The 27,323-nt window shown below is 31.4% G+C and overlaps 2 protein-coding genes across 9 annotated transcripts in view; both read left to right on the top strand.

The window, feature by feature from the left end:
* The window catches only part of stac (C2 and C2B_Munc13-like domain-containing protein staccato), a 36,482-nt gene extending 11,566 nt beyond the window's left edge, over positions 1 to 24,916 (top strand). For 3 of the 8 annotated variants that reach the window (XM_085201319.1, XM_085201320.1, XM_085201325.1), the window contains 18 exons: positions 6,993 to 7,260; positions 12,465 to 12,811; positions 13,280 to 13,327; positions 13,401 to 13,560; positions 14,513 to 14,692; positions 15,125 to 15,326; positions 15,737 to 16,169; positions 16,545 to 16,802; positions 17,467 to 17,758; positions 17,878 to 18,110; positions 18,477 to 18,567; positions 19,122 to 19,331; positions 19,722 to 19,805; positions 20,313 to 20,387; positions 21,734 to 22,040; positions 22,286 to 22,409; positions 22,699 to 22,892; positions 23,367 to 24,916. In XM_085201319.1, coding sequence (XP_085057445.1) covers positions 6,993 to 7,260; positions 12,465 to 12,811; positions 13,280 to 13,327; positions 13,401 to 13,560; positions 14,513 to 14,692; positions 15,125 to 15,326; positions 15,737 to 16,169; positions 16,545 to 16,802; positions 17,467 to 17,758; positions 17,878 to 18,110; positions 18,477 to 18,567; positions 19,122 to 19,331; positions 19,722 to 19,805; positions 20,313 to 20,387; positions 21,734 to 22,040; positions 22,286 to 22,409; positions 22,699 to 22,892; positions 23,367 to 23,479 — 3,619 coding nt within the window. In that variant the 3' untranslated portion in view covers positions 23,480 to 24,916. Of the gene's footprint in view, positions 1 to 1,720; positions 2,240 to 6,992; positions 7,261 to 12,464; positions 12,812 to 13,279; positions 13,328 to 13,400; positions 13,561 to 14,512; positions 14,693 to 15,124; positions 15,327 to 15,736; positions 16,170 to 16,544; positions 16,803 to 17,466; positions 17,759 to 17,877; positions 18,111 to 18,476; positions 18,568 to 19,121; positions 19,332 to 19,721; positions 19,806 to 20,312; positions 20,388 to 21,733; positions 22,041 to 22,285; positions 22,410 to 22,698; positions 22,893 to 23,366 lie in introns of those variants that run through there. The other 5 variants (XM_085201322.1, XM_085201321.1, XM_085201324.1 and 2 more) reach the window with 4 other exon arrangements.
* Positions 3,220 to 5,341, top strand: Ssadh (succinic semialdehyde dehydrogenase). Its single transcript, XM_085201327.1, has one exon. It carries the CDS (start codon positions 3,512 to 3,514, stop codon positions 5,030 to 5,032), a length of 1,521 nt encoding a protein of 506 aa, XP_085057453.1. The 5' UTR covers positions 3,220 to 3,511; the 3' UTR covers positions 5,033 to 5,341.
* Positions 24,917 to 27,323: the final 2,407 nt, after the last annotated feature.

The raw sequence follows: 27,323 nt of genomic DNA, 5'->3' as shown, positions 1-27,323 counted from the left end.
AAAAAGGCTATTAACGATGTCGATTACAAGAGCTCGATTAGAAAAGTTATAATTTATATACTCAATACAGTGCTTAAGGAAAATAATATATTTCATATTGGACGCCCTATTGGCGCAGTGGCACATGGTCTAACTGTAAACATGGCGATGGATGGGTTCAATTTTATTCGGAAAATTAATTATTTTCCTTCCTCCTGTATGGTAACAAGACAAAGCAGCAAAGCACGTTTAATATCACGAAAATTCGGAAGTATAGTGTCTGTCTGTCTGCTATAGCAGGGTGGGCAGAGAGACACTGTACAACTGTACACTATACAATTGTAAATCTTAATTGGTTCAGGTAAGGTATTGTTGATTCCTCAGATTTTTTTCAGTTTTTTAAATTATATTTAATTAATATAATAAATATTTGCTAAAATAATGCTTAAGAAAGGTACCCGGTAGGTACCCGGTGTATTTCCAAGCATTAACTGCGAAGTTAATTGAAGGTCTATTCTGATCCTTAACTGCATAACGACACTCGCTATTGACAATTATTATTGTTGTCTGTTAATGCAGTTGTTATTTACGCAAAATTCCTGTCATTACATTAACTGTAATATAAATACATAACTACTATGTTTTATATAATAAATTGTACACTATTAAATGGAAAAACAAACACAAAATAATAATATCATTTATTCTTAAATATTCTTTGTATTCATATCATATACTTATTATACTTTTCGCTGCGTATAACACAGTTATTCTATTAGGACGACTAAAGAAATAGAAAGGGTTAATTAAGTACAGATTTTTTTTAATTAATTATATACAGAGTCTTAACATTACCACTCTGCCCTCTGCTTACCCTGCTGTGTGCGGGATATAGCGTGAAGCCGATCTTACTAAATATATCTATATTAAATTAATCACTTATGCTGGTAGTATTTTTAACTGTGGCGCGTTATAACTCGTAGTCTTAGCACTTACCAATTATTCAATTCCGTTGTAAGAACCTACCAAGGTTATAAAAGTACGCCTTTTGATGGAACATTAATGGGGCAGACTATTTCGAGGTCACTATATTGTTAGTTTAGTTAGTTTATTTTGTTGAAAAAAATGTAATATATAGTTTATGTTGCAAAAAAGTATATAAGACTAATACATAAGAGGCGGCGACCCTGTTTAACTAAGAAAAGATACCCAACAAATCTAAAAATAAAAAATAAAAATTCTACAAATATTACAATAAGTTAGTGTGAGCAATGAACCGAAATAATAAATTTATAATAATTTATACTTCAAAAAGTAGTTCAGCAGTTTTTGCGTAATACAAGTTTTTTATGCTTAATTTTTTGTAAGTGCATAATATGGAACTATGTATATAAAAAGTGGTATAGGTATTATATAGGTAAGATAAGTGCGTATTTACTACCAGGAAAATCTATGGCCAGAACTTAAAGTAAGTAATATGTCTTTCTTGTCATTGAATAAGAAATATCGTTATTCAGATATTTACCTACTTACAGGTATGTGATATGGCTATAAACATTATGATAAAACATCAACTAATTATTTAAATAAAGAGCTTTGACTCCTCATTCATTAAATTAAAGATTATTTTGAAGAGAATAGGAAGTCTTGATAATATAACAGTGTTTGCATACTGATTGTGTGTTATAAGAAAAGCACGTGTGTTAACGCACCTCTTTGTTGCACAGCCGAGCGCTGAGCGGTGACTGGTGAGTGTGGCTGCCTTGGATTACGTCAGTTTTATTTAGTTCACCGCCAACTAGAATCGTATATAATAATTATTCAAACACGCGTTTTAATAAAGAAAAAGAAAATTAAAACAAGTTTCCGATATCGATTGCCTAGATATGTTATTGTTAGTGCGCTTGTAAACTGTGTCTCGTGTCAGTGACCTAAGAAGTAAAACCTCCTTTGCCCAGATCAGACGCTTATTCAATGGACTGATCTCAGTTAAGTTAAGACCAGTGTTTACGTCACTGACGTACATAATATGACTCGTTGTTTTCGGTGATTCAGTCAGGTATGTTGTAATGGCATCATTGGACTTGTGAGAAAACAGTCGTATTTGCAAAGTGATAATACTCAAGGAATATTTGCAAAAATAGTAATCAAAGAAATAAAAGCATCATTTCAAAACAATGGACGAAGAATCAATGTGGAAAGGATTTTACGAAAAATTACAACAGCAAAAATCTATAGAAGAAAAGGTGCATGACTGCCGGTAAGTCTTTACACTGCTTAAATTTTAACATTCCATCTTTTTGAGTCTACCGGCAATGTCTAAGAATAATTTCTTAATTTATTTTATATATTATAATACGAGATATGTACAATTAATCCAGTTAAATAGTTTTATTTAAAAAGTGTAATAATCACGAAAATCTAATGATCTTATTTCCTTTACTTGTTATAGATTTTTTCTAAGTATTGTGTGTTAAATATTTTAAATTTTATGTATGTAGATCCATATAATAAACATTTAGCATTTAGTATAGCCATCGAAAAAATTAAATAACGATGAAAAATGATATTCAGGCCAGTCGTGGCGCAGGGGCACAAAGTGAGGCTGTAAAATCGAGTATCGACTGGTTGTGGAATCGATCTTCACTCGACCGCGGCGTTGAGTTCTGTCACTCGGCGGAAAGTGGGGAGAGTATCTTAACACTAGGTTCCCTATGCCTACTTGCGGTATGCGGGATACAGCGTGAAGTCAAATATTTTATATTGATATCATTTTATATTTTATATGACCATTTTTTATTAATGAACTAATTGAAATAAAACAAACGCTAAAAAATGTTAAGAAAAATTTACCAAAATAGAATAGTGAAAGCTGAATTTATATCGATTTAGCCATTTCTGAGATTAGCGTGTACAAACGGGCAGCCAAACAAATAAACTGTCAAACCGACTAGTAGAACCATTTAAAAAAAACATTGTTTTGGGTACCACTACACTACAAATAATCGGTTTTAATAGGCTCCCAAAAGTAGATTTTCTCATATATTGTTGTATTTTAAAAGTCTTTTTTTTTGTTTTTTATAAATGTCAATATACATCCATTCAATTAATATTTTTTGCCCGGCACTTCCAAAAATTGTACTTACAAGTACAGTTCTTTAATACTTTTACAGCCATGAACTTAAAAAGAAAATTCATTTATTATCTATGACCAACAACCTCGGCTGACAGGTGTCTGTCACTGTCAGCTGCCACTATAGAGATAGACTCGGGTCACCGGTTTATACAATATTGTATAACTCGAACTCGAGTATAAATCTTTTCAATTTTATTATTTAAGTATCTTTTTCCTGTGGCTGTTATTCGATACAATACATACGTTCGACGTTGGAACAGTATTTTTAGTGATATATCTTATCGAGTCATATTATAATTCGTTATATTTATATTATAATATTATAACATTGTTATCAGTTTTAAAAATATAAAGTTTTGTTGGAGATCAACTATATATAAGGAGTGTAATTTAGATATGATCATTTTACGAGTCGGCTTGCTTCGAACCAGTAGTATATACTTAAACGCAAATCGCACCATGCATTTATTAAAGAAAAATGCTTATATTAATGGAGAATGGGTCAACGCGCAAAGTAATGCCGTGTTTCCTGTGATGAATCCGGCTGATGATAGTGTTATTGCGGAGATTCCCGATATGGACTCCAGAGACGCTAAGAAAGCTGTTGACGCTGCTGCTAACGCTTTCCAGAGTTGGAAAGATACTACAGCAAAAGAGCGTTCTTCAATATTAAGGAAATGGTTTGACATCTGTGTAAAAAATTCCGATTCTCTAGCTCAAATAGTTACTGCTGAAGCTGGTAAACCATTGGCTGAATCAAAAGGAGAAATTGCATATGGAAATTCTTTCCTTGAGTGGTTTGCTGATACTGCCCGGCAAGTAAATGGTGAAATAATACCTAGCCCTTGGCCCAATAAGACAATAATGGTAACAAGACAGCCATTGGGAGTTGTATCTGTTATAACACCATGGAACTTTCCATTTGCTATGATTACACGAAAAGTTGGTGCACTAATGGCAGCTGGATGTACTTGTGTTATAAAACCTGCAGAGGATACTCCTTTAACTGCTCTAGCAGCTGTGCAATTAGCAGAAGAGGCTGGAGTCCCTAAAGGTGTTATTAATGTTGTTACATCAAGCCGAAAAAATGCTCCTGCCGTAGGACAAGTTATGTGCGAGGATCCAAGTGTAGGATGCATTTCATTCACAGGTTCAACTCATGTAGGTAAAATTTTATATGGAATGGCCTCAAAGGGAATAAAGCGTGTAAGTCTTGAATTAGGTGGAAATGCCCCATTTATTGTTTTCCCCTCTGCTGATATTGAACATGCAGTAGAAAATGCAATGATTGCAAAATTCAGAAATAATGGACAAGCATGTGTTTGTGCAAATAGATTTTTAATACATAAAGATGTGTTTGATAAGTTTATCCAACTTTTCAAGAATAGAATTGCACAGGGATGTGTAATGGGGCCTGGAGTAAAAGAAGGGGTGACATGTGGACCACTTATAAATATGGAACAAACAAAGAAAGTAACAGGTCTAGTACATGATGCTTTATCAAAAGGTGCAAAAGCTGTGATCGGTGGTAAACCAGCAACTGAAATTGGTAATAAATTTTTCGAGTCTACTATTCTTACAGATGTGAAGCCTGAAATGAAGATATATGGCGAAGAAATTTTTGGCCCCATCGCTGTTTGCCATAAATTTGAAACAGAAGATGAAGCTATAACAATTGCTAATAGCACAAGGAGCGGGCTCGGATCTTACGTTTTTACTAAAGAAGTTGGCCAAGCATTTAGACTTTCTCGGCGGTTAGACTTTGGTATGGTAGCTATTAATGACGGCCTACTTTCCAGTACTGAGGCTCCATTTGGAGGTATTAAAGAGTCTGGAATAGGTAGGGAGGGAAGTAAACATGGAGTTGAAGAATATACTGACATCAAATATACTTTATTTTCAGCTTTAGATAAGTAAAATTGAAATTTTTAAATCATGTTACAATATTGATATTTGCTTACAATTTAAGATAGTATATAGATATAACTATTTTATGCTCCATAATTGTTGTGTAATAATGTGCAATATATTATAAATGTCTTGAATAAAGAGACATGTTTTAAAAAATCATTCCAGTCTTCCAGTAAATGTGATTTAAAAATATAGTAAGTTAAATAATAAAAATTTGCTATAAAGAAATTTTTAATGCTAGATTTTTTTCTTGCCTATGTATATCTTAGTATTTAAAAATCATTATATTAATTACAAAATAAACTGAGAATTAAATGATAAGTCTTTTTATTTTATCTACAAGATATAAAACATTTCACCTCACCTCACGTCATTTCACCAACATTCTTTGTTCTGGCAATGAGGCAAAACGCAGCATTGAGTTGCGCTACTCAATAAGCAATATATCCAAAATTCGGTGGAAAGTGTCTTCTGTCTAGGTCCTCAGGTTCCTTCTGCCTACCCTGCTAAATACAGGATACAGAGTGAAACTAAAATAAGAAAATATATTTACATATCTTTGACATCTTATATTATGAAAAATGAAACTGTAAATCATTATTTAAAAAACAATCAACAAATAATTGTTTTGTCATGGTTTATTTCCATTATAATAGTCAGTGATGATTAAGTATTATGATCTTTGTGTTTATTAAGATATACCTAACTTGACAATATTAAATATGTTGTGTACTTCTGTAGCTTCTTTTTAAATATTTAATTTAAATACACATTCAAATTAAATATTTTAAATTGATATTAATTATATTAATTACCTAAACTTACTTTTCTTGCCCTCTATTTTCTCTCATATACCTTCTGTGTATTGGCAGAATAGTTTTTCAAACTAATATTTTTTATTTAATTCCAACATATTTAATTGACAAAATGAATAAAAATGATTTTAAATTCTTAAATTCTTAATTTTTTTATAACAGTAGATAGTCAATTCGTTTTGTAAAGTATAGCTTCGATACAATAGAGCTGATATACTTACTTACATACAATTATTTTTATTTGCCAGTCTGTCAGGCATAAACACCTTGCTGTGTTTATAGCCTACGCAGGTGGGTGGTGCAGAGTTCAAATCAACGATGCGTGGTAAACAGATGAGTTATTTTTCCATAATCTTTGTAAAACCGTGATATAATGAACATTTTCCTTTGTTTTAAATAGACCACACATATTATCCATACCTAAGTATCAGTAACAACTTTACTGTATTTAAATTTTAAATGTGAGCTTGTCATGTTGATGAAAAGTTATATTTTTGTAATTCCAGTAATAAATGCAGTATCATCGTGGTTGATGTGCATTAAAGATTTGTTGATTAAAAAGTTATAAATTATTATTAAGGTTAAAATATACATATCTATTACAATATATGTATACTGCATATATGGTACATATACTTACACTTTCTAATATACTTGATCTATTCTATATAATTATTTATTATGTATATCTACAAGTAAAATTATTTTGAATTTTCAAACAAAAAATAGTGCTAAATAGCAAGTTTTTAATGCGGATTTCAACGCTAAATTGCATAATCATTATCTCGGGTGGGTTTTGAACCCACTACATTGATTGGCTTTATAATTTCCAGATCTCTTCTATCTTGGTAGACTGACTTAAGATTAAACATTTTTTTAGCTTCACGCTGTGTATCCTGCACACAGCAGGGTAGACAGGGAACCTATGTGTTAAGACATTTATTTTTTATTAAGACATTACCATTTCCCACTTTCCACCGAATTCTGAGGACATTGCGTGTTGAGTGGAGTAAAATAAAATATTAACTAATAATGTTTAATTTCCTCGAGTGGGAATCGAACCTACAATCTGTCGCGTTTACAGTTGCACGTTTGTGCCCCTAAGCAACGACTGGCCAAACTGAAAATTTATGATTTTATTATCTTTTCAGAATCCAAGAAGTAGACGACAGTTTCTTTGAAAAATTTGGGTCAATTTTAAAACAAGCATCACAAAGAGCTGCATTAGAAGAATCTACACCTTTAGCCCCTTTAAAAGAAGAAGAAGAACAAGATGGGGAGAAAACAGTCACTGAAGTTTCTGAGAGTCGGAGTGTTACACGGGACACTGATAGCGGCAACGAGACGTTGCTTGACACAGACTCTGAGCCTGAGGACCCAGAGAAAGTTGACTTTTATGTAGAAGCTGTTGGCTGGAACGTAAGTAAAATTATATATTTATTTAGGTACTTCATTATTTTTATCTATTGAAGTCGGGTTAAAAATATAATCAAACTAGCGGCCCGCTCGCGGTTTCACCCGCGTGAACTATGTTATTATTAAGTTCTGTCTCCTTGACTACGTCCTAGTGACGACTATGCAAAATTTGAGACTCCTAGCATTTAGTAACGAATGACAAAGACAAATGTCATTAGTAACCAAGTTTCATACAAACTTTCAACCCCAAAAACAACCCCTTAGAAGTCGAATATTACAAATTCCCGTCTTAGCGAGCACCTACGTCCTATAAGTAACTCCTATGCAAAATTTCAGATTCCTAGCACTTGTAGTTTCTGAGATTTCGTGATGAGTGAGTGACCTTTCGATTTTATATATATAGATAATAACAATATCATTTGCATAGCAATATCTACATCCGCAAGTTAAAGTGAAATGTGACTTGTCATTGTTTTTACAATAATTTTATCTGTTAAATTCGAACAAATATGTACATTTTACTCGACCTTAGGTAGAGCTATGCGACTTGATTTTTTATATTTTAGTAAAAAAAGTCATTCAATAGACTAATAGGTAGGTACTTATTAAACATATTTAAACTTTTATTTACATTTTCTAATAAAATACCTTCAATAGTGTTTTTTACACGTAGTCACTAGATAAATAAAAAGGTATCTAAATATTTCTGCGTTTCTACGTAACTTCTATAGAGTGGCAAGAGCTTGTGTTGCAATAGCTTTATGTTGTTTATATTTCAGTTTGAACGGATGTAGACGTTCGTTTTTATCGTTTTACTTTAATTTGAACTAGACATTGGGTTAAGATTAAATTAGAATAAGGCATGGCGCTGTAAGTACGGATAATACAGTACGGAAATATACCACAGGCGGGTAGGATTTAACGTTGAAATTATATATTAAATTGGCTTCGTTCCAATGAATATTATAAATGACACATAAGCTTCATTGAATAAGTATAATATGGATTTTAGTTAGGTGTGAGTTAGGTTTATAAATTACATATTATTAAGTACCTACTTAACTAAAATAAGCAAAATGTTATATGTTTACTTTATTTATACTTTTTTATATAATCAAAATGGAAATATATGTTTATGTATATCAATTACATAGTATGTTTTATCTTTACGCATCTCCACTATTTAGGAATAGGATGAGGAAAAAAAAGATAGGTATCAAGAAGACCCACTATTCTTTGCTTCCTTTCTTTAAAACTTTCCATCTCGAGAATTAAAGGAAGTTTCTGCAGCACTCTATGATTTTAAACGTTGTAAGTTAGCTAGATCACTTGTTGTATCAACATTCAACACAGACTAAAAGTTGGACCAGGTATGTCCACAAAAATATACTGATGGCCCTGGTAGATGTTCCATATACTGACAGCTCTAACGCACAATGCCCCAGTCATGGCATCCTGCCAGTTCAACTAACCACGGTTATTTTGTCAACTTGACGCCAAGGTTGGTTTGAATGAAGTTCTTCAAATTTCTTAGTATCCAATTATTATGTAAGAATCGCTGTATTCTTAGCTTACTCACTTCATGCTTCGTGAAGCTAAAAATACAAAGAGCAGCAGAGGGAACCAGCAGTTTTAAAACACAGCGTTCCCCATTTTCCGTTTATTAAGTTCATTAAGTTCTGGAGGCTTGCATGTTGAGTAACGTAACTTAACGCCGCGCTTTGTCTCGACTCCAGAGCGAAGAAAATATTTCATTTCCTCGAGTGGTAATGAAACACACAAACTGTCGCCTTTTTAATAACACTCTTCTGCTCCTGCGCCATGATTAAAATAAAAAATATATTAGAAAATTTAGTTAATATTTTTACTTAAAATATTTTATTTTCTTAGTGTATATGATATACCTACATAATATCACTTATTGCAATAGTTGCTCACAAATTGATTCGAGCACTTGAGTTGCCTATTTAAAAGTTGTTAATATCTACCCACATAATATTAGTAGGTTGTAGGTACATACCATTTTGATTTTATATAGAGCAGTGAATAACACACTTTGCACGGGCGAGATATCATCCATTTGATATTTATGTTCAATCAATTAGGTTCAGTAGAAATGTCTAGATTACATACATACGGAGGATTTCACTAGATATTACATTTATGAAAATTAATATGACGTAAATGTTTATTTTAGGACTTTCTATGCTATTATTGCTGCAAAATGATAAATTAAATCCCTTGAATTTCTTAAATGTGTTGAGTAAGTGAATAAGCCACTCATTTAGACAGGATCTTTTGTACTTAAATATAAGCTGAGTAACTAATATGGTAAACAAATAAGGCAACAACACCATATGCGCCTTGCTCCTAATTACAAAAATCTGAGCTTAATTTACGAAATATTTCAGAAATAAGTAATTAAAAGATGTTAAGAATTTAAAAAAAAAATGTTTATGAATAATGTATGTTTTCTTATAATTTTCCAAATTGATCTTTAATTATAAGACACAATTCTGTTTTAAAGTCTATTTTAATTTTCACATTTAAAAACTATCATTATATCTTAAAAGAAAATATGGTAAAATTATGACTCTATGTCTATTTTTATCGCAAAACAGTATTTTTTCCTTATGGGAGAAACCATGCAATCACACAATAAATCTACAAAGTACCCATTAGGACCACTTAAGACCAATATGTATCTTATAATAGTAATTGTGTATCGTGGGAATTTTTAAATATCAGAAAAATATTATTCTTCCAAGTTGTTCTGAGACAAATTTTATAGTATACCATATAACATATAATTCCATATAAATATGAACGTAATTTTATTAACGCTTCACACCAAAACTACTTAACCGATTATCATGAAACTAGAGTGAGTCTCTAGTAAAAATAATAGAGTCAAGTAAATTCATCTGGTATGAATTTAATATACCTAATGGTAAATTTTCAGCTAGAGGCGCCCTCGTTAACATTTGATGTAGTCTGTAAAAAATTTACGATAGGAAATTTCAAGTGGTCTTATTTTATTGGCAGTATCTATCTATAAACCTTCGCCTAATGCACTGCTATATGGATTATTTTATAATGGAACGGTATATAAACGCTATTTCCATTAGCGATGTCATTATCAAGTGCTGTTTGAGATTTAAATAAACGGATGTTAGCTGTTAGACTGTGATAATATATTTTAGTAGTTTTTACCTGCGGCTCCGCCCGTATGGATGTTAATAATATGACTATAGGAAAAGGTATTTTGTAGATAGACATACCTATCTGTACTCGAATCTATCGAGTTCTCCCGTTTTTTATTTTCTCCCATTTCTTATTTTTACTCCACTCCTATCAATCTTAGCATGATGTAATATACCTTTCCTTAATAAATAGGCAGCACAAAAAAAATATTAAAACACAGTAATAAACTCTTCCTCTTTATAATATTTATAGAATATAGTTGTATAGATATTACGTTAAGTAATAAAATATATTCAAGTTGTTACTATTTTAAACCTGAAGGTGAAAAATACTCTGGCGTAACACTAATAAACTTTGTATATACATGGATTTTTACAATTATTTACAATTTATTATTTAAACTAGGCACCCAAATTAATGAGACAATCTAGAAATAAAATCGGCAAATAAAATCAACAGGTTATTGACATTGCTTATTTTCCGTGACAATTTGGGAAACGTACAAGATATTTAAAAATAAAATATATATAGATATAGTTATTTCGTCGAGTTCACATTCATCTTCAATGGTAGCGGTTTGCGAAAATAGAATCTGGCGGCAGATCGGCTCAATTCCTGAGTCCCGGCCGGACTCGAGCGTAGAGACGACTCGTCTGAGACGTACTTACACTACTTACACGCTCCATCCCGTCATGTGCGCGAGTGTTCTACGATAATGTGGTTGTGAAAAGTGAATAAATATGAGTAATACGGGTACACTACGAACTAAGTTCAGGGGCGTTAAGAAGGAGCTCCTGGACAGACAGACGAGCCTGCTTATACAATCTATGACTGTACGTCCGGCGATTTTTGTTTAGTTTAGAATTAAATTGTAATATGTTTAAAAATATTTATTAGGTTTTTAGTTTTATCAGTGTACTGATATTTCGTTATCCACGAATCTATATAACTAACTATTATTAACTAGTATTTTTTTTTAAATGAAATATCTTATTTTCCATCCGGTATTTTCACGGAAATACTGTAGGTGTAACGGTTGCGTTGAAGTGACAGTCGCAACTTTTTTGTATTGTAGAAAGACATATGCAAATGACTACAGAGTTAAAAATATAAAGTCCTCGAAATTTTGGTAGGTGGCATAAATTTGTCTGCGTTGATTTTTTTTATCATTATTGCACTTTAGGAGCAGTTTAAATTAGTTTACTAAAATATTCTTTTAATATCTTACATCTAATCGTCTAAGCTTAATTAATATGTTTAATTACATAAATGTGCATAGTTAAAGAATAACAAACCCAGCTGATTCGTACCTAACCGAGCAGTAAATGGAAAACACCGCGGGACGTTTCTGATCGATACTATGTCCACGGCGGCGCAGTTAACCCGCCGTTATATAAAAACATGGTAAATAGTGTTGTTTGCGATTGTAGTAGGGCGTTCAAACGCGGTCGCTGTCTTGGCAACGAACTATGACACGCGATGCACTGATTCACTCATATCCTTGATTTAGTTTGAAACAAACGCGTGTGAAACGAGTTCGTGTGAAAAAAATATACTGTGGTCTCTTTATTTCTTTTCAGTTGATGAACTTACGATATTACTACGATACATCGGTATGTGTATCTTTCCGGCAAATGACTATAGGCTTTTGTTATGTAGATTTTAATACCAGAATATTTAGAACAGTACGCCATTATTATATTTTTCTATAGCTTACCTCATCGATATTTTAAAAATATTTCGTTTTATATATTTTAAAATATAAAAACTAATTGCCTCTATCAATAACTACAAAGCTTAAGAGCGGAGCTTTGTTTGGATAATAAAATTAGGTCAATCACTGTTTCTTCTCTAGACGTTTATAGTGTCCGTTAGAATCTCGCCTTTTAAAGATTTTTTGTTTATAGCGAGAAACAATGTTTATTTTTAGAAGTTGTTTGCATTATTTAAATTTTAATAATATTTTTAATTATTAATTTATTTGATAACCATTTCCTTTATAGGTGGATGAACTATATTTGGAGATTTTATATGAAATTTTACACAATGTCGGCGGATGTGACGTAGCGTGTGAAGTAGGGCAGCAGGCTATGCTAAGCTATGTACAAGAAGCTTTTAAGATATCAAATGAGAAGCATACGCAGCTTTTAACGCAAGCAGAGGCGAAGGAACCACCGGAACTTATGCTGAATGTAGAAATAGTGGAAGGGAGGGACCTCGTCTCTAAAGACCCCAGTGGACTTAGTGATCCATTTGTCACCATTTACCTCATGTCCAACGCAGCCCACAGATATAATACGTCTGTGAAATCAGGAACATTGAATCCTCTTTGGGAAGAACATTTTTCTCTGTAAGTTGTATCTTTTAATTACAAATAATTACTGATATTAGTTCGTCTCTGTTTGAACCAACTCTTTGCTTATTCCATTTTGAAATTAACAAAATTAATACATACATAGTATACATATATATACATTCTATTGTTTGTAACAATAAAGGTTCATTGGACTACATGAAAAGTTGTGTTTGAATATTTAAACATTTTAATTTGCTGTTTTTGCTCAAAGATAAATACCACTCCTTCTAAATAATTCGACTGAATCCATGAATATTCAAGAGATGTTTGGTTCAATTTCGAAAAATACTCTGAAAAATATATTTAACAGTCGGTAAAGGTGGTAATAATCTGCTACGATAGAATGTGTTTTACGATCCCATTAGCTGAAATACGCAACGAATTATTGCTTCTATCAACATCTATCGAAATAGATTTTATTTATTTATATTGAAGAGTATTTATTATTTTCTTATTTTGCAGACCTATACCAGGTAACCTGTGCGAAGATTCACTTTGTTTAGAAGTGTGGTGAGTTTCAAGGTGAACATGCTATTAAAAGAACAAATTTCTTAAAATACTAATTGATTTATTTAATTTGTAGGGACTTTGATCCTGCGGAGACGGTTAAAGAAAAAATGACTAAAATTTTCGAAGTGAAAGGTGTGAAAGGTCTGCGTAAACTTATGAAAGAAATTGCGATAACGGCGTCAACTGGAAAACATGATAATGAACTTATAGGAACTGCTAATATGCCACTTAAGGTATTTATTTTTACGTTTCATTATAAAGGTATCTATATTATATTTTTATTGTTATATTATGTGGAAATTTAATGGAAAAATTTAGATTTAGAATCTCACATACTTTCGTCATTAAGTAAATGGAGACTAAAAGTTATATTCAGATACACAACAGCAAACATTATTAATGAAAATTTAAGGGAAAAAAAAACAATTATAAAGTATACTAATTTTTTGTGGATTTTTGGGCTACCCGGTTGAGTAAGGATAAGTCAATATAATAGTCAATCTTTCATAAAGTTAAATAAATATTTAATATAAGTTTTGAGTCACCATAGTTGATTCACAAATTTGTATAAGGTTTGCTCAGTGTATCGTTTTCCCCGTTACTTTGTAAATCCAATTACACTTTAAAGTAAATTTCATCGACTTGTTTGTAAGTAAGTAATTCTTTTTATTTTTCATTTTGGGCATTTGTTTGGATTTTGGTCACGCACCGGCAAATGTGTTTGTAAATAAGAAGTTCACCACTTGTGATTTACATTAAATTGTTGATATTTAAAGTCTCATGCTTAACCCCATTTTGTTGGTAGGCAAACCAAACAAATCATATTTAGAAACACATTGCCCTAACTACAAACTCCAGGCGGGAAATCATGTTTTAAAGTTGTTTATGCATGTTAATAGTGGTTTCCTATTTTGAACTAAATCTTGTGACCCAAGTTGATGTTTAAGCGTCTAAACAAAAATGCATAATACTAATGACTAAAGAGGGGTCCATAGATACATACATACTAATACAAGGAAAGAAAAAAAAAAGAAAGAAGATTTTTTATGATGATTTATTATTATTACTTCTATTATTATCATATGATTAAAATATATTTCGTCCCATTATATTTTTTATTTTTATTGTTTATTTTTTAAATTTTAAGTCTATTTTTTTAAAACAATTAATTTTATTTATTTCCAGTCCATCCCAGCCGGCGGTATGACAATGTGGCTAAATTTAAGTAAAAAGAGCAAATTAAAGAGACAAGGTGTGCTGATGGCACGCTTTAATTTTTCCTCAGAAAAGAATTCACAAGTCGCAGCTCAGGAACATCGACATTTATTAAGGATATTATTACTGCATGAACTCGAGAGCTCTAAGGTATTGTCCTTTATAGATTTTAAAACTTAAATAATTTAAATAAAATATAATTATACGCGGGATGAATGCTAGCAGTCCCCATTTGTGGCAGTTACCAGTAGACCGCCCTCTATATTGATTGCTACTCGTATCGTACCATTGCACCATCGTACTATAACCAGTTAAAATCAGTCACGTGTGATGTATTTCATATATTTTTATCTTCATGCTGTATCACGTAGGGTAGGTAGTGTTAAGACACTCTGCTCTCGATTTTACGTCAAATGTTTTATCAAAACATTCATTGCGTATTGAGTGGAGAAACTCAACGCCGCGCTTTACCTTGATACCAAAGCGAGAAAATAAAAATAAAAAACATCACGAGAGGGAAAAGAACCGAAACAGATTCGCAATAGTTGTAGATTAGAAATAAATAAAAGTAAAACGTTTCAGGTGGCCCCATACTGGTGGTGTGAGAACTTCAGTGCGGCTGCTGAAGGTATTCTAACACAGCACGCGGCGCAAAGTGGCTTGTCCCAAACGGAGAACTCGTTAGCGCAGTGGTCCGTGTACTGCGCGGTCACCGCCGACCATCCGTTGAGCTTCGCCCTCTTCTACGGCTTGCTTGATAAAATATCTAAGCCTTTGCAATCTGGTAAGTTTTTATGTATTTAATATTGTTATCAGTTTTCACACTATACCTCAGCAAAGTAGATAGAGAGTACCGAATTTGAGTCTGATTAGAAGTATTTGATCTGGTATCTGCTGCCGAATTTTTTAACCGCACAGTACGTCACAAACATAAATATGCTTCCTCACCACCTGGATCTCCACCTGGACTCGACTAATGTGCGATGTTGTAGACTACCTTTCACGTGCCACACAACTGTGGCGCAGCCTGCCTGCAGCAGTTTCCGTCAAATTTCAACAATTTCAACATTTTAATCCATTTATTACACATTTGTGTATTGGTATTTTTCAATTTATTACTTGCATAATAAATTTAAACACCACTTCAAAACATTATTTTATCATTGAATCTCAATAAACTATAATAAATTCCAGGCCTTATAAACGAAGAGGACGTCAAGTTATTTTGGGATGGAGCAAAAAAACTACTACCAACTTGCTACAGTCACATACGAAAATTGAGAAAAAAGACAGCTGGGGACAAAACAGTGATGAAAACTCTTAGAGAAGTCTTAAGAATCCTTTATAACTTATCACTATTAGATTTACCGGAATCAATAGAATTGTTTCCTGTTAATTTATACGGTTGGTTGAGAGATAAAGATGATGGCAGTAGGTTGTCGATACAAGAGGTTTTAAATCAAGCAGTAATACAAGGGGCATCCGATTGGTTTGTCCACATTTTGGATAATAATGAATGTAAGGACAAAAGTGATGAGTCGCGATTACAACACTTGATAAGGGTGATACAGCTGGTGAGATCTGATTTGCAAAGGGCGGTGGAATATTTTGATAGAGCGTTCGTTGAGTAAGTATCATAATTTAAATTTTAATATTAATAGTTGGATTTGTGTGGCCTCATAGTTTTAAGTATTGTCACAAAAACTTTTTATTTTTAATGTATTTTTGAAATTTCCTTGTTTGATCAAATTTAATCCATAATTTAATCCTTAAGATATATTAAATAGTTAATCCCAGTTTACTATTTTTTCTCTCTTCATGCTTTATCTTGTATGTAACAGGCATATAGCAGATAACCTAGCGTTACCGCACTCTGTATTACATTATCCGCCCAAATTCTACGGATTGAACCCATAACCAACGAACCATACTTTTTATTTCGAAATTAGAATAATTATGTGAATACATATTTTAAATAAATTTTATCGTTTATTTGTTACAGACAAATGTCATTCCCATATTCAAAAGCACTGTACGGTGTTTACGAAGATAAAATTGCGTCTCTTGTCGAACCGGAAGTGATACAAGTATGTAAGAACATGAAAAGATTAAGATATAGTGAAGGTTCCACCAACACTATATATTTGGCTGGAGGCCTCAATGGGGAGACTGGACTTGGAGCTCCAGACTTCGGTTCAGAGCCTTTAGCAATGGGAACCACGTTGTTCGAACTATATTTAGCTCTGCAAAGGTTTTTGACGTAAGTATTTAAATTGATAATAAGATACGTATTTTTAAGGCTGTTGTAACTGTAAACACGACGGTTGTGAGTTCGATTCCCACTCGCTCTCATAACAATATAAGCGCGGCGTTAAGTTCTGCTACTCAACATGCAATGTCTCGAAAAATTCGGCAGCGCGTGCTGAACGTATTGTTTTGACACGAAGTTCCCTGTAGTACCCTGTACAACGTGAAGTTAAAAAAACTTTTTTGGGAAGGATATAACAAATTTTATCACAAACATAAATGTAAAATGATAGGGAAGCTAAAATGTTGAGTTCACAGTTGCACCGTTCATGTTAACGCTCGTACACTGTTGGAAGTCACGGAAATAGTTTAATATTTTTTTGTTATATTGATACCAATCGCATATTTTACTTTTTTAATTTAATATAGGTGTATATTAAACGCTAGGTTTAATGTTAAGTTTTACCTATTAATTCTTGTATATTGCATTTTATTTAATATGAATTCGAAATGGTTAATTCATTTTTATTTAAAGACCATCATCAGTTTTATTTTACTGAAGGGTCTTAAATTAAAACATTAACATTTATGCAAATGTAATTTCTTTCATGTATGGCATTGAAACGAAATCCACCAGGATATCTGATTTTACTAATGCTAACCATCGCATATTCCAGGTTGGGTCAAGGTCTTAATGAAACACAATGGCATACATATAGCATATCCAAGTTCCACTCGTGGTTTTTTGGCGGTGTCGCCCAATGGCTCGACATAGCTGCATACAAAGCTTTAACTCGTATAGAAAAGGCTGTGGAATTAGATAATTTGGTGCCAGTCGACACAAATGTGAAATATAGCAGTTCTGGAGTAGATACTTTGGCCATCTTCTACCAGATTAAGATTTTCTGGCAGCAGCTTGCGTGGCCAGATGTTGAAGGATGTTATACTTTTGTCGCTAAGATAATTGACGTAAGTGGTTTTCTTTATTCTTTTATTTTATATTTGCCTCGTAAAATTAATACAATTTTTAATACTTAGTCACTGCTAAATGTATAAAGTAACATAAAATAACAATTTCCATATTACAGGACATATGTCGGTGTTGCGTATTTTATTCAGACAAAATGGCGAAACGAGTAGAGAGTGTGGGCACCGTCAGTACGGTGTACGAGGAGAGATTTGAAGTAACGACGGAGTGGTGTGTGGCTATCAACAACATTGATTATGTCAGGCAAAGTTTACAACCATTTGTGCTGGAACTAGGAATGGATGAAATCATACAGAAAATGTGTGAAACTCGATCTCCTTTGGAAGCACAAAGGTATTTTTTTTAGCTTCACCCTGTACTCTGTCTATAGTAAGATAATGTTAAGACATTCTGTTCCCAAGCTTTGCATGTTAAGTAGCGGAAGCCAATGCCGTGCCGTGTTACCGGACCGAAGAAATAAATGTGATTTACTCCCCGAGTGAGAAACGAACTCAGAATCGTTGCGTTTACAGTTTCGAATATCTTAAAGATGTGTAAAAATATTGCTTATTTGTAATTAATTAAATTAATTATTTAAGTAGATGTTATCCGCGAAATAATCAGTCTTTTTTATTAAAATCATATTTCAAGTGCTGCCTAAAAATATTGTTTTTAATCACAGAAATTGTTGTCATTTTATTTTGCATATTTAATTTGCAGATGTAAGGATACTCTACAAAATGTCATCGCCAATGCCATCGATACAGTGAAAAATAAAATTGTTGATCTATTAGAAGTTATGATCAAAAAGGTAAAATATACTTTATTTAATACTTTTTCCTTCGTAACAGGGTAGACAAAGAGCACCTGTTCACACTCGTGCACTAGGAACTTCCCCGTGTGGGTACCCGCAACTTAATTAATTAATAATAATTCGTTCCCTCGAGTGGTGGCCACGATGGCGTCCACTTATGGGTATATTTAATAATTTAAAAGTTATATTCATTCTCTTTATGATATGATACTGATTTAACTTTTGATTATAAAAGTCTTAAAATAATGTTTTATTTTCATTTAATGAAATTTTAATTAGTATAATGTATTGGTCTTACATGTCACTTTGCTGAAACCAATGTCCAATTATCTTAACATGTATTGTAGATGTAGTTTCCAATATGGCCCAGGTGACTCCCAGAGGTCGAGAGACTCGAGGGCGGTCTACGTTGATGCCAATAATTTGGGGTTGTAACTTAGCCGCAACGGAAATTTCGAAAATTTCAAATTATAACATTTTTTGAGAATATGGTAGAAATGTAGTCGCTAGATGTCCACCGGAACCAGTAATCATTTTAAGTATTTTTCCAGATGATGCCATCAATAACTCGTTTCCTAATAGAAGGCGCTGAATTACTTCATCAAGACTGTTCCAGTATGGATAGAGTGATGAGATATTTGGAGGCCAATCTCGATACTTTATACCAACATCTCAATAACGAAAACTTTTCTAGGACTTTGGACATAGTTTGGGAACAACTGGGCGAAGTTTTATATGAACTTATACAAGCTAATTTAGAGGTATGTATATTATGCATTATTTATTTAGTATTTATTTGTTCTAATAAATTATTTTTTAAAATTAAAATTGCTTTCAAGCAAATTTTTGTATCAGAAAATTTGATTCTTGCAATGAAAAGAATAAATATTATTTTATAAAAAAATAAAAACTAAGAAAATTAATTGATATTAAAATTTGCTGAGTAGATTTTTTATATTGCTAATAATAGTAAAATATTTTTATTAACAACAGGTTTTTTTAATTAATTTAATTAACTTTCATTTTTCCGTTATTAGACTATCATTTTAATAATATGTTTTTGACTTTGAAACTTACTTTGGTATTAGGATAAATACATTAACAGTTTTTTTTTCATTTACTAATATATATTTTAATAATTTAATTTATAGAAAGAGAAACTCGCTAGCCGTATCCTCTTGATTACGCGTAGATATTTTGGCAAAAACAAAGTATATCCAAACTTTGCATATCCGGTAAATAAAAGTAACTGTCTCTCACGCAATTTATTAGACAGCACATTCGTCTATTTATTTAATTTTATATTTTTTTATTTTATACAGTGTAAATCTATATAACGTCACTCGATATAACGATAAACCGCTTAAAGGGCTATAAATTGGCGTAGTTTGTTTTCCATACATTATCTATAACATCTTACTTGCTCTTAATAATGACAACATTATATTAAGTAATAAACAGGGCTTTCTAAGTGCCAAAATTTGTCAAATCTGCGGCTGTGTATGTCCTTTTGTTTAGTATTTTGTTGATTCATTATCTATCGCGTAATTTTACCTCCAGAGTCGATAGGAAAGTAGTAATTTGATTTTATATTTCATTAAATTGTAATATTATAAAGCAAAAACAATATTGACTTTTTTCCCTCTATTTAACGAAACCTCAATAACACCCTAAAATGCCCAGTCGCTTCAGTGACGTTATATTTAGTTTATATTGTATTTAATTTGCGTGTTTCTTAATAGCACCGAAAGGCAAAAATAACCCGATATATCGACCCGAGGCGTTTGACCAAATCCGTCGCCGCCAACTTAGATTCGGTAAATTATGAATATAAAGCATTCTGTATACGTTTATTTACGAGTTATTGTGCAAGTAGTTGTAGTACATTGCAAGTTTAAATCTAAAGAAGATATTTAAAACTTAAAATAAATATTTGGGGCCATCCATTTATTATGTCACACGAATTTTATTTATTTTTTCGACCCATCCCCCGTCATCAACAACAGCAATTCCGGAAATATGTATGTACTATATTTTGAAATGTAATGTCACGAAAGTCTTCCACCACTTGTCACACTTATTCAACCCCTCTTTCCACCTTTAGGGGTAAAGTACGCGTATACGATGTCATTGATGGATGGCCTCTTTATTGGTTTCAAATACACATTATTATTGTAAAATGAAATTCAACACCAAAGTTTTTAATATTTTCTTAGAATTCATAAAATTTTGTCATCTTGCATAATGTGTGTTCTTTTGTCCTTTGTCTTGCTGAACAGCATGATCCGATTTTGCAACAGTTTATAAATTTCATAATTAATTTAAATCTCCATTATATATTACGATTCTTTATGAATTCGTAGTCTCCTGTCATAATTTTTAAATAAATATTTTGGAATGGCTATAAAGAAACTTTAAACGCTTTGAATGCCTTAAAATTTGATTACTAATTAGTAATTTTTAATAAAATAATTATGCTTAATAGTTCCAAGAACTATAGTACTCAAAAATCTATGAGAACAATAATCTTCCAATATGCAAGTGCAAAGCTCAGCAGATGTTTTAGGGAACATACTATAATTTCAATATTTTATATAATTATCAATAGTGGAACGTCTATATTGTATGTATGTTTTTACATGTTTATATATATTGTTAAACATTGTTATATGTATGTATGTATGTATTTCGAAGATTGTTACTTGTCAAGTGTATGTGTTTTGCCAAATTAGTTTATAGGTTTCCCTGATTTAAAGGTAATTTACCCTGGATGCATGGGATAATGTCAAGTTTCTGCTTGTGCATGATTTATGGTTATGTCAGTTGTATAAATAGATGGTTTATCAGAAAATAGTAAAAAGAACCAAACATTCATTAATTCAAATCGATATTAATTATATTTATGCCCTAATATGAATATGCATGTCAAGTAATATATTGCCTTAATTATAAGATCTTTCCTTATTTCTAAATCTTGCATACTATCCTAAAATCTACTTTGTGTATTCTACAATTATTTATCGTATTATATAATTTTTATCTATTTATATAACTATCATATGATCATGGTGGTGGTATGTTATGAATGTGGTGATGGGACTTTGAAATTTATAGCAATAATAAAATACAAATCAGTTATATCAAATAAGCAAATCGTTTACAGAAACGTCGACCGCCATCTTTCTTTTCCAATTTACACGAATGTCTGAAAATAATGGTGCGTTCCTTTAGACAAGACAATAAAGATATTTATACGTCGGATACGTTAAAACGAGTGGAATATTTATTAAAATTACACGGAATGGAAACAAGGGAACTTATACATCAGTATCATCTGGAAAGATGGCAGGAACAGCAAGCTACAGCTGAACCTAAGATGGGTCTTTTGACAGTTAGAGCACAGTTCATTGAAGATAATTTGAAAATTGAAGTGATGAATGCTAGGAATTTGACACCTACGGATTCTAATGGTGAGAACATAATTAACCTAAATAGAGCTAAAAATATCTTTTTTTGCACATCAAAATTTTTAGAAGCCGGTTCTTCCAGATACTTCTTTTAGATTTTTGTTATTAAATAACGACTAGTTTATAGGAATCTGTGTCTAGCCTTAGGACTCTTAGATTTCTAAGACTTGCGTAATAGAATTACGACATTATGTGTAAATGTGTTATAATTAATTTTATTATAATTTAATGTATTTATTTGTTTTTAGGATTATGTGATTCATATGTACGCGTGGGATTGCTCCCAGAAGATTCTTTTGCAAACGTAGAGAAACCGAAAACGCAAACACATAGCAAAAATCTCTTTCCACTATATGACGAAATGTTTATAATGTGAGTATGAAGACTGTTATACTTTATAATACTGCGTGCTGAATTGCGAGCGGGAAAATTAAAACAATTCATTGTCCCGAAAAATTTATGCGCTACGACGCGTCAGAGCCTTCCTGTCTTTTATATCTGATAAGATGTACTTTATTCTGTGTGTGACTTTTACAAGCACTTTTAAATCTTTGAATGAACATAAATCTACCATCGCTTCTAAAGGTAAAATAATATATTAAAAATTAAATAAAATAATAAAGGTAAAATAAAGGTAAATTAATATTTTTTCTCTCCCTAGACCTCTAACTCACGAACAGCGCTCAGTTCAAGACGGTCTCATCCATTTAGTGATAAAAGATAAAGACATGTTCAGTGTCAGCAATACATTTGTTGGTGAAGCGTATTTGCTCTTTAGTGAGGTGCCTGACACACCTGCGCCTATATCGAGTTTGCCACAACAGCATTTGGCACTTTCAAGACCGACTAATATAGGTAACATATCTTTTTTCGGACATTTATTTTTTTCGGTAACCAGAGGGAACCTAGTGTTAAGACATTTTGCTTTGCCAGTAGTTGTTTTTTTCATATTTTAGAAACAGGTATTTTTATTTTTGTGTTCAAGTCCAGAATGGTAGGCCGAGAGGACCTAATGTTGAATATTAAGTTTAATTATCGCTTGCCAAAGCCAGTAAGTTTAGTTTATTTTAAACGAAAGAAATGAAATCAATTTCACGTTCTATCCCGCCTGTAGCCCCCTGGTGTTAAGAATAAAGACACTCCATTCCCCACGCACCTGTGCGGTGCGTTTTTGAGACATTGGGTGTTGAATGGTAGAACACACTTTGTCTCGTTACCAGAACTGAAAACAATACAATCTCTTGATTGGGAATCCAACTCACTTTTACAGACACCTGTGCCGACGGGCTTATAAAATGATGATTTATTAACTTAACATTTTCTTTTAAGACGGTGACGCGATAAAGGCTATAGAATCTAGACAAGGTGACAAACAAGCACGAGAGTTCCTCAAGAAACAAAGACAAAAGATGCCAAGTAAACAATTTTTCTCGCTAGGTTGAACTAATTCTACGCATCAAGCCAAATTTATGTAAATTATAAATGTACGTAGAAAATTTCTTTTGTATTATTTGTATTATAAATATGTAATATGGCGTAAAAATTTGAGTGCTATTCAACCTCGCTTATTGTTTAGGAACAATTTTTCTAGTGTCAATGATCTACGTTTTTTATTATAATAAATAGCCATAAGTAATTCTGTAAAATAATGAATATTATACGCCGTACTCAGAGAAGTCAATTAATAAGTAACTGTCTTTAAATTGGTGAGAACAGTTAAATATTAACAAATTTCAGTAGTATATTTTTTGAACTATAAAATGTAATCCTATTTATATAAAACTTAATAAACAATCATACTTATTATGTTATTCTATTTTTTTTCCAAAGCACTAAAAATTAATATAATATTTAATATTTGAACAGGCGTCTTAATATATTTATAAGGAAATTAGTTGGCAATAACTATTAGAGACTGAGTGAAGTGGATTTTTAAGAAAAAAAAACTTGTTTTAATATAGTATGTTTTATGATTTACGAATCTCGATTCATAATGTCTTGCATAATTTATTTAGTTAATAACTTTGTGTACATAAAGATCTCAAAAGATTGTTTATGGAAGAGATTATAATGATTATTACATATCGAGCTCTCGAAATAATAATCGTATGCTTAATATAATGAAGTGTAACTTTTTTATTTTATAAAAAAAAAGAGATTTCTTTTAAGGGCAGGTATGTCTGTTTCTGCTTTTTTGAACCACTGTATAAATGTATAGCGTTCAAAATGATAGGAGTGTTTTAAATTTAGACGGATACTGCTTTGAAACTATTACATGATAGGCGTTTACTATAAATGTTTTATAAGGTAAGTAGATATAAGTAAATAATTTGTGTGTTTTGAGAGAATATGAAATATTTAGTTACTTATTTTGTAGTTGCTATATACTGTGATAAAGTAACGTGCCTTAAATGTATGAAATCTAATATATATGACACTTGTACTACTTTTATATATGTATGATGTATACTTTATATTATGCTGTTTAGTACATTTCACTTTTGTTTTATATAACTATCTATAGTGTAATGTTTGTATAAATTAAAGTTTACACTTAATTTCAACATGCTGTATATTAAGAAGTTGTGATTATTGCTAAAGTAGAAAAAGTATGTACAATAATTTTTTCTGTGATTTTTTCTATATTCATTAGAAGTTTCGTTAAAATGGTTCCAGCGTAATTTTATGAACACAGTACTACAATTTCATTTAATATCTTCCATAAAAATAATATACAAATGCTAGAATTTTCTAGTATTTTTCTTGATTAAAGTGTTAAGAGAGTTTGTAATATATCTTTTATGTTTTACCTTTTACAGTTTCAATATATGCCTTGCAACTCTTTATTTATTTATTCATAAATAAAGCCGTTTTTAATGAGTATAAATGTCTTTAATTTTGTTGCATTATAATTATATTATAATATTTACTTTGGTATGGTTTTGGATATAGTCAAAAAATATCTCACTCATTATACTCACAAACTCCTCTATATAGTTAAAGTAGTATCTACATTACTAAAAAAAATGGTAGAAATGTTTTTCTTATATATTTAATACATACTTACTTTATAAAAATATTAAAATATATTTTCAGTTTTTTGTATTTACACAAATATTTAGCAACTTACTACTATAATTTACGTAATCACATTTACATAGTAAGTACGTACACAAGTGACGCATTTCAGGCGAGCGTGACATTTTCATTCTCGAAATTTCTTTAAAAAAAAATATAAGAACTAAATAGTCAAAAGGACTTTAGGTGGAATGAATCATATAATATTTTTATGGTAAAAGAAAGAAATAACCATAACGATATGTTTCTTTGTGAAGAAATAGGGTCACGTGAGCGTCACATTGCGGATTGAATTACGGTACGCGTAGAATATTTAGATTGAACATAAAATGCTTGTCCTGATATACTTATTTAAGTTCAATGCAATGGCTGGTTCTACCATTTAATTTATAAGAAAAGATCACTTTTCTTTTTATCTTTATGTATAGCGAATCTGATAGCCAGGTCGAATTTCCAAAATATTTAAAATAAAAATCTTTTAAGGTACTTATGTTGTTTACTCATGTAAGCAATATACCCAGAGGATGTTAAACAATTAGATAAATTGCTAGTTTACGTTAATAATAGTATGCACTTAATATTGACATGTTAATTGTGAATAATTACAATAAATGTTCGTAAATGTCTAAGCAACGGTTTCTTACGTAGTTTTTTCAAGTCACTAGGTAATAGGTATACGTAATTAGTTGCAGTTTATAAAGAAAAAAGTAAAGTACTTGTGCAAATTAACAAAACAAATTTATTAAATCTCCTGAAAATAGGTTTTATTCTTGTTTCATTTTATAAGGTAATAAAGCAAAATATGTCATTTAATTATTGTTTATTATAAGAAAAGATTAAACGTTATTTGATGATATTTTTTTTCGAAAATATCTTTTGTTCACGCACCAGCAAGATTTAGTAAGAAGCTATCTGTTTATCACCCCTACGACTTCAAACAGAAACTCACTGCTGTTTTTTATTACATTTTTATGCCTCATTAAGTTTTTTAATAGCTATAAAAAGAATACCGTTTGTAGCAAATTGAGATTTTCTATTACTTTCAGTTTTCGTGAAATCGAATCATATTCGTATAATGTCATCGTAAAGGTTTTGTAGCTAGATGATATAAAACGGACACTTCTATAAGCACAGGAATTCGCTATTGGAGATATTGTGAATTCTACTATGTATTTTAATGGAGTTAATTTACACAAATTATATTTGTTTTGAAGCCATTTGTGGTGCAGGGACACGCGTGACTGATGCGACAGGTTGTGGCTTCGATTCTCACTCGAGAAAATGAAATATTTAATATTTTCTCTCTCTCTCTGCTAAATGCGAGATATAGGTTGAAAACAAATCAGTTAACAGAAGCAATTGAGTTCCATTAACTAACCCTACATTTAATATAATATAAATCGTCCGCGATGTTGAAATACATTTTTATATTATAGAGAAAATTGTAAGGAATTAGTGTAAATTTAATGTCAAAACCAAAGTGTAGATAAAAAAGAAGTGTTCGAAGTACCTAACTCTATCGGAAAACAAATACAAGACTTGAAACAAAATGAAGGAAACCAGTTAAATATAAATTAAAATTATAACGAAAATAAATTAATTTAACCGAATAAAATGCTGCCAATGCAGATAAAAAAGCGAGACAAACCTAATTTATAAATAAAAGTGAACGCGCGTCGTCGTCGTTTATGGCAAATTAATTACAAGACGCCACTGTCGGTACTCCGGTAGCTGACGGAGCCCGGCCCGGCCGGCGGAGCGCGGAGAGACTCTCAGAGCTACGGTGTTATTACTTCATGCATATAAAGCGATAATAACTGCTACCGACTGTGCACCTATGTAACATTATTTGTATGTGTCCATTGTATTTATGATTTACACTTTTTATCATTTTTTTTATTTATTTTACTAAGGTGTTTTATTAATAATAAGTATTAATAAATAGATCCAGGACTCAAGCCTGAAAGATGCGTATAATATAGATACGTCCATAATGATACTTAAGATATCTAATACTGGATTAATACTTTAATAATTATTATTTTTTGAAAAGAGTATGGTAAAACATTTAATAAATTTTAAATAACAGTATATTACAATACTTTTTTTTTAAATTAACTATGTTATGTTATTTACTGGGCCTTATACTTATTTCAACACGTGAGTATCACATAAGGCTCTCTTGTTTGAGCCTCTTCACAGTCATAT

This window comes from Heliconius melpomene, chromosome 18 (genome assembly GCF_056956725.1).
Source record: "Heliconius melpomene rosina isolate 202511_hmr_F chromosome 18, ASM5695672v1, whole genome shotgun sequence".
In the NCBI taxonomy this organism is placed as follows: Eukaryota; Metazoa; Arthropoda; class Insecta; order Lepidoptera; family Nymphalidae; genus Heliconius; species Heliconius melpomene.
Note: the sequence above shows the minus strand (reverse complement) of the source record. Positions and strands in the feature narration are given on the sequence as shown.

Coding starts and splice junctions, on each gene's coding strand:
- Ssadh (XM_085201327.1), top strand. CDS start 3,512: ATGATCATTTTACGAGTCGGCTTGCTTCGAACCAGTAGTATATACTTA.